This window comes from Argiope bruennichi, chromosome 6, assembly GCF_947563725.1.
Source record: "Argiope bruennichi chromosome 6, qqArgBrue1.1, whole genome shotgun sequence".
Classification (NCBI taxonomy): domain Eukaryota; kingdom Metazoa; phylum Arthropoda; class Arachnida; order Araneae; family Araneidae; genus Argiope; species Argiope bruennichi.
The window spans coordinates 97,611,731-97,620,658 of record NC_079156.1 but is presented as its reverse complement, the minus strand read 5'-3'; the positions used below and the strand labels follow the sequence as shown (position 1 = coordinate 97,620,658).

The 8,928-nt window shown below is 28.0% G+C and overlaps 1 protein-coding gene across 1 annotated transcript; it reads left to right on the top strand.

Annotated features, from left to right (window-relative positions):
* Positions 1 to 5,849: 5,849 nt before the first annotated feature.
* On the top strand, positions 5,850 to 8,750 carry LOC129971121 (spidroin-1-like). The gene is made up of 2 exons (XM_056084610.1): positions 5,850 to 5,892; positions 8,223 to 8,750. Exons 1-2 carry the CDS (start codon positions 5,881 to 5,883, stop codon positions 8,661 to 8,663), a joined length of 453 nt encoding a protein of 150 aa, XP_055940585.1. The 5' UTR covers positions 5,850 to 5,880; the 3' UTR covers positions 8,664 to 8,750.
* The last annotated feature ends 178 nt before the right edge of the window (positions 8,751 to 8,928 follow it).

The window sequence follows — 8,928 nt, the reverse complement described above, 5'->3', positions numbered from 1 at the left end:
AAAAAAAACTAGCTTTGAAGATATAATATTTGCTAAGAACTATAAATCTGCGCAACCCGTATAATTTTTGAGAAAAATTAAGCATAAAAATTAAATACATTCAACATAAGAAAAAGAAGCTTTAATATAAACACGAAGTCTCAATAATTACGTATCATGTGGCATTTACATAAGATTGTTGTTCAAAATAACTACCTCAAATTTTGAGACACCATCCAATTAATCTCTAAATCCCCCTAATCTATTATCAGAATGTAATAAAACTGAAGGCTGCATTCAGACAGGCATTAGTTACTTTCTGCAACAATTAAAGTTTTATATAATAAATATTTCTTTCTATGTGTTCATAACATAGTTTGGTTATATTAACATACTGTATGTTATTTGAAAACATGTATTTATTTATTATTGAAAATAGTTATTTGCACCCAAAATAGTATCTTTTCAATGGTACCAATTTTTGTTCAATATCTTAATTTAAAAAAAAGATATTTGACCTCATAAAAATTTCCCAGGGTTTTGAAAATTGACTTAAAAACAATTTATGTTTTTAAATAATATCAGGTTTTATTGCTACAATATTTCATCGCTCTCATAACAACAATTTTCCAAAAATTAATTCTTAAAAGTAACAGGAAACACATTCTTCCTCTGTTTGTAAGTTCCTTTGTTGTTTGTAATACTCTTCATATTTAAAATGACCATGACAGCGGAATTAGGCATGGAAACTTAATTGGAATTAACCAATATTCATTGGAAATTAGCCAAAAGAGGAGGTAAGTATTGAGGACACTGTAATGAGGATTCTTTTACTTAACCCTTTAAGGGGCCATTTTTTTCTAGTCATATTATGTTAAAACATTTTTAGGCTTGAAATTAGAATAAGAAAAGGGATTCATTTAGCTTATTAGATAAATTTAATTTGGTTAATTAATTAATTTGGTTAATTAATAATTAAGTACAAATCAAGACACATTATTTTGTGGGAGAAAAGAAACTGAAGTATCTTAGTTTCTGTTTTACTAAAAAAATTTGTCAGAACTTATGCCAAACTACATAATTTCATACAAAGATTGGTGGGAAGCATACTTCCCACGGCCCTAGAAAGGGTTAAAGCAATTTTTGAAAACGTGTGACCAATGATCGGAGATTAGGCATGACGATTTTTACCCCGACATTATTTATCTACACATTTAGCAATGAGACACAAGAAAATAACACATATAAACAAATAAAAAATATCAGATCACCTTTGTTTGTATTTTTTTTGTATCTCATGCTATTAGATTCTCTGTCGAAATCCATTTTACCGTCTCTTTCTCTCACTTCTTTCTTTCCATTTAAGTTGGGTTTTTTGCCAGGTTATAGCGATGCCTTACGATACTGAATAGCAATTCTCTTTGATGGATACATTGGGATATTTTAAATTAATTTATTAAAAGAAATTAAAATATTTACCCTGATTATAATAGGTTTTTATTTCCCTTTTAAAAAAGTTTATAAAAAAGCATAACTTTTAAATCGTTTTCAAAAAATTTTAGTTCTATCGTAATTGATGTTTAATTTAGTGTTCCAATTAAAATCTTCCGCATTTTTCATTATAATGTTAATTTTTTAACCTGTTTTTTGGTATCGAAGTAATTTTTATTTATCTGGTGAATGATCAAATCATTAATCATCATCCGACACAAAACATTTATTACAATTCCTATTCTGCTCATGTGTGAAATTTTTGTTCAAATATTAAAAATTCCAATATTCTATTTTTTTTTTTTCAAAATACATCTATGCTCATTTATACAATATTTTAATTGCCTTATTATTATCAAAGTCGTGAGGAACTCCTAAAAACGAAAAATTATTATTAAAATCACGACAAAGTCTCAAAAACGTGAAATTGCATTATGAAAATATAATTCTATTTCAAGATTATTCAAATTTCTTTTTTTTTTCTGATTGTATATATTATGGAAAAAAAAAACTGAAGAATGTTCGGGAAAACTGTTATTAATACATAACATCCTATTTTAAAATGGTCATTATATTTAACTAGACATTAGCAATTATTGATTCATTTCTATATTTTTCAGAATATCTGTCTTAAAAAATACTATAGAAAACCTAAAAGAATAATCCTAAATTTCTAATAATATCCAAGAATATCCTAAATTTCTTATGCTTACAGAATTCTACGATTATTGCTTTTATATGAACTAGACTAAGAAACCAATCTCATTTTAATAAAAAAAAAATGATTGGCAGAATAATCAGGATAGTTTCAAGTTAAAGAAAATAACGATCAAAATATGATACACCTTATTTTAACCTGTCATTAAAGAAAACAACTTCAAAATAGTAAACATTAATTTCAGAGTTTCATTGCTTGGATTAAATAAATAACTCAGGTTTCTTATACGGATATTAACTGTTCACATCTGGTTTGTGCAAAGGTTATTTACACAAAAGAGCTATAGGTTACCCACTTTCTCCCAAGTGCATAACTTATTCACTTTCATCCATGTTCATTCATGGTTTTGTAAAGCTCTTTTTTTCGTTTTCTTTTATTTTTGTTAGATTAAATTCAGAAAATTGAAATTAGGCCTTTATTTTATTTTGCCTTAGAAGAACCAGTCTGAGTGGTCTCCTTGAAAATTTCTTCTAATAAATGTGCTTGTGCATTGCTAATTGTTGTTGGCGTACAACAGCTGCGAAAGAGTTATAAGCAAGCAATTTTTGATAATTATTTGGCGATTAATCGCTAGAATGAGATTAATAAACAACAAACAAAATACCAAATGAATATTTTGGATTAATTTTTTTCTAGTCGATTAAAACCAAAATTTGACATAAATATACAATTATAGTCAGAAAATCACATGCAAAATTTCGTGCATTTAAAATATTTTCTTTTTGAACTATCGCTTTTACACGGTTGTGAATATATGAATTTGGTTCTAACTCAATAGGTATGAAGAACAAATCCGAACAATATGACACGGATTTTGTTCAAATTTCAATAGGTATTTACAATTTCGATGTTAAATCTGTGTGCCAAATTTTATTCATCTACTTCTCTTCATTTCGTAAATGCCAATTTATATTTAGACTTCCTCTGAATAGATTTTATTCAAACTTTGATAGAAATTTACAAATTTGGTGTAAAGATAATGACAAATTTCGTCCTTCTAGCTCAAAGCGTTTTTTAGTAATTGTATTCACAGACAAACAGATATAATTCAAAAAATGTGTTTTTTGGCTTATGGGAGGTCTTAAATATGTAGATTCGTATTCGTCAATTTCTTGAGTTCCAATCAATCGATTCTAATTTCGAAAGATTTTGATGTAATATAAATCAGAATGTTAACGAAAATTCTCATTCTATAAATGGATACCCTCCCGGGAAGCACCTCAGATATGGGGATGAGAAGCGTATATGGTGGTTGATTCTTGCTGCCCTGGTGGGTACAGATATGGTGTATGGTTAGCTGACGGGCCTCCAACTTGAGAGGTTGTATCAATCACAGTTCCAGTCAATTCAGTCGCGGTATCCGGTTATTCAGATTTTTTCATATGCTCAGGGCGGATCGGCGTAGTCGTTTATAATTATTCTTTAAATGACCTACTTGAGAACCCTTGTTATCCTTTTAAATCTTAATTTCTATGATAATAATGGAAAATCAAACTAGGTGGTAATTCCAACCGCTTCTATATATTTCAACAACACTTTAATGGTTTTTGATCAACGATTGTTCCTTGATTTACTTGATAATCCAATCTACATTGACTCCATGGATGAATAATCTGATTATTTAGCAGGAATTTGCATAAAGGTATTGCATTGTTACCAATTTCTCATTTCACTGCATTTTGATGTGCGTCTGAGTCGGCATTCCCCCTTCAAATATTCTGTCTACCGCATATGATGAACGACAGACCCGACACTTCAGATTTAGATAGAAGATTTAAGTTGTACTTGGTTCACACATTGCATGAATATTTGATGGCTACGGCTCATGTTATGAAACCAAAATAATGTTAACATCATGTTACTGCATAAAAATTTTCTGTTAAAATTTTTTCTTCAGATCAACTTAAATTAACCAAACAAAAACTATAAGTCTCCAAAAGGCGAGGTCTCTTCTAAGATATATAATAGGCGATCTATTCTAACAACTATATAAAGTAATTCTATTTTATAGAAAAGTAATTTTTTGTCCATATTTTAATAATAGATTTAAATACGGTGAGTTGTTTTGACTTGATATAATACTATAGATTTGAAAAGTGTGAAGAAAAATCACTATATTATTTTCTTATATATTGCCAATAAAAAAATATTTTGATAGTTTAAAAATCCTTTTTTTATACTTTTATATATTTTTATCAGTCTTCTTATTTTTAATTTTATACGATACCGAAAATAATCATAAATCTTTTACTAAAGGTTTGAAATATTTATTCAAATGGTTTGGAGTGACCAAGATTAAAAAATTTTCTTATATATTTTACTTTCTTCATGATTCTTTAAATATATCAATTATATATTTCTGTATTTATCAGTATATCATTCACTAAAATAACAAAATTCATTTTTATATAAATACAAGTTTTGAGATTAAAAAAATGTCTGCAGATAAATATTGCAGCAAATACAATTCTTAATCGAACTCCACATTTAGCAATTTGTATAAGATTAAAATATCACTATATTTCTTGTTTAAAATTATATGTTACATTAAAATAAAATTGCAATTCTAGTTTAAAATTCTTAATTACGATTTATTTTATTTAAGTTAAAGCTGAATTTAAAACATTTTAAAAATTCTTGCAATTATTGATTTTTTTTTCTTTTAAAATAAGATATTTTTAACTTAGAAATACTCTCAGGTATCCGTATTTATTAGTATTATTTGGATTTTTTTCTCAATTGATAGCAAATCTTCATAGTAAAATGAAACGCATGCGTGTTGTAGCTATACAAACTGGCGTTATGGCTTTTTAAAATTACTTACTAATGGAATAGGAATATTTCTTTCTGATAAAAGAAGAAAACATAGTATTATTTACATTGCTTAGTTATAATTTGTGAGCAAAAAATTCTTCAGTTAGAATGTAGAGAAAGTAAAAGAGAATTATATAATATCAGACAACAATTTAGAGTTTTAATATCTCTATTTAGAGAATTGTTTTTAGAAAAACGGTTGCTTACATATTTGATTAAAAGAATACAAAAAATAATACATAGTATCTATATAAGACGGACATATTTTGGATCATCTATATAAGATGATCCCTAAAATTTCAATACATGGTTGTGACCCAAATTTCACTAATAATTATCTTCCGAATTTTAATTATTCCTATTGTCATTTCAACTAAAAATTGCATCATCTTTTTTTGATAAATAATAGAAATGAATAGAATGATAGATAAATAATAGAATGAAATCATAACCCTTTCAATAATTAACAACCAAAATAAATTAAAATTTACTAAGGTCAAAGATAAAACGCAGAATCCAAGTGAAAGTAGGTGACCTGATGCGACTTGAAAGTAATCAGTATCGAATGAATGACTTTCAAAATAACCTTTTGTGAATTAAAAAATTCTAATTAAATTCTGATTTTAATGTCAGCATTGCAATTCCATAAACATCATATTACGGTTTTTTTTAATTCATTTTTCTTTAGAAGGTTAGTAAATAATGCTATTAACAATGCTTTTTTTCTTATTTTCTAATATTGAAGTTTGTTCCATTTATTCTGTCGAAAATATTTGAAATGCCAGATTTTTCATTTGGCCTGGTCAGTATAAAAGCGGCGATCGGTTAGCTGTTGAAGCATTAGCAACTCAGGCTGAGGAATCATAAGAACCATCAAAATGTTCGCAAAGGTAAGCTATTGTTAGAAATATTGTATTAAATTTTTTTGAGCAAAATTATAATCTGTATCATGTAGAATTTTAATAGAAAATGAATGAGCTTGACATAATAGTTTACATTAAAATATTTAATGATAAAATTCAAGATTTCGTTTTCGATTCAAAATTTATTTTTTCATTTAGAATTTTCTAATTTTTTACCATAATATAAATAACTAAAAAATATTAAATTCTTTTATAAAATGGATGCGTTAATTTTCCAAATGTGCAAATTTTTGCATTTCATGTAAATGACACATTGCCCTTTCATTTCAACTTTCATTTGCCTTCTATAGATATTTTAAATTGAATGCACTCAGCTTACCCATAAGGATAACCTACTAGGAGAATCTGCACAAATGTGCAATTGTTCATCGTCTTTTGCACATATTTTTGCAGAGCGATCATGCTTTGCTTCCCGACGCCAAATATTATTTCGAAAGATTTTATACTCATTTGACGGATTTTCTTTCAAAAATTTTTCATGCTGAAGCTTGTAGCTTTCTTAAGTTCATGAATATTTATTGCATAGATAAATGTTGCTTAGCTTTTAGTTTTTTAATCATCAGTTGTAAACAAATCAAAGTATACCTGGAAAGTGTATCGGTGTCACTAACATAATTTTTCCAAAAGTTACTTTCTTTATTTCTTCTCATTATTTTTACCTTATACGCTTATTTTTTTTAACTACAGCTATGTATTTAAATAATTTTTTTTAAAAAAAGTCTTAATATCAAGGTATTTTCTGGTATTAATCTGTCATTGCATAAATAAAAATAATTTTTATACCAAAAAATATTGAAAAAACAAAATAATCGACGTATTAATCGCAAATAATGATCAAAGCTAAATGCATCAAATAATTTTTTTTGTGTGTGTATGTCAAAGTGTATTGGTTTTTCCCCCTTTAACTTGAACTAATGGCACAAAGAAGAAAAATTGAGCTTTTTTATTTTTCTAGTTTAATTACATTAACGTTTGGTTTTGAAGAAATACAAAAGCTATTTGCTCACCAATCGTGTAATGTTGAATTGCATTTTGATGGACATCAGAGTCGGCGTTCCCTTTTGCTACATTTTAAATTCAAATTTAGATCGAAAAATGCAACTAGTTCATATATTAAACGAATGTTTGATCGATTTGGTTTCAATCCTGAAATGATCAGGTCCTAAAACCGAAATAATGTTAAATTGCACATTATTTCGGTAAAAGATATTTTTGTTACTGCACAAAAATATCTTTCATGAGGAAGGTAATCTTGTCTTCCACATTGAAAGGACAGTTGAAATCGCTTTTCTATTAGAATTTTTCCTACAGATCAATTTTTATTAACTAAGCAAATCTATATCCATCCAAAAGGAAAGTTCGCCATCTATAAGATGGCACCAATTCTAAAAATTCTATAAAACAATTTTATTTAATAGAAAATAACATTTTTTTTTATAATTTAAATTACATAAAAAGGTTAAATGAAGATTAATGATTAAAGCTAAACAAAATTGAAAAATAATAAATTATGTTTTGAAAATGTTTTATATAATTAATAAAATAAAAATTCAATTTCCACAGAAGATTTTCAGTTTAGAATTGTAAGTGGTTTCATTTTGTATTCCTTTACTATCATTGATTGTTTTTGGATATTTTTATGATATGCGATTTTTAATTTTATAATAATCGATTTTTGAAAGTTTTATTTATGCTTCGAATGGCACCGCAGTTGATAGTATATGTTGGAATTCAGATTTTGCCAGCAGTGTCATCCTAGGAAAAAAAAATTTCCTTGGCAAGTAAAAAAATTTGTTCATATGGTTCTGCTAAATTCAAATAATTAAGTTAAGTCAAAGTTCAGTTAAAAAGCTAAGGATTTATTCCTTACATTAGAATTTCGCACAACTAATTTATTCAATTGAACTAAAATTCCGTAAAGCTACTTTATTTAGATTAAGAATGTTGATATTTAAGTTTAGCATTAATTTTCTTTTTTAAGACTGTTTATAGGTTAGAAATAAATAAATATAGTAAACATAATCATCGAATATTCGGCATCGCTCGCTTTGCCGATTTGAATGGAGTGTCACGGAGTGCTTGAACTCAAGGTTCTTAATCTCCTGGTATAACAGGTGCACATAGTTACGATATGGCAATGAGATTATTTAGGAAATGGTTGTACAAGATAAATGTAGGATTAACTTATTAGATAACTACACTCCTTAAAGTCAGCGATCTGCCAGGTTTTTGAACATTCAAAAGTACATAACTAGCTTTCATACAACTCTAATGATTTCTCTTCATTTTTATTTCAGATCGTCATTATTTGTGTAGTTTTGGCAGCTGCTCACGCTGTTATTTTGGGACAAGGAAGATTGGGACCATCCGCAATTGCAGCTGGTGGCCATGGAATAGATAGAAGAGCTATGATTGGCCCTGTTTCTGCGGCTCTTGCTGGATATACTAGTCTTGGAGCTCTTACTGGTGGTTATGGAATTGGAGCCCCTTTAGGTTATGGTGGTCATGAAGCCATTGCCAATAGAGGTATTGGTGGTTATGGAATTGGTGCCCCTATTGGGTATGGAGGTCATGGAGCCATTGTCGGTAGAGGTATTGATGGGTATGGAATTGGCGCCCCTGTCGGTGCAGCTGCTACCGGATATGGTGGTCATGGAGGCATTGCTGGAAGAGGAATCGGTGGTTATGGAATTGGTGCCCTTGGGAGCATCGGCATGGGCATTGGAAATGGCTACTAAAAGGTTCATCAGTGCAATACATTAATTTCGAATAACTTTATTTGGCATTTCGTTTTCATTGTTATGTTTTAATATATAAGGATTAATCTGGAAATTTTATTTTAATGTTTGAAATATGTAGTTCATAATAAACAGAATACTATTGCATCGAAAATATTGTCTTTATTTGTGAATTCTCTATGAATTTGAGACATACTCAAGTGGTTTTTGGTGATTTTTTTTTTCAAATTTTATTTTAAAATATCTAAAATTTGGCGAATAAAAA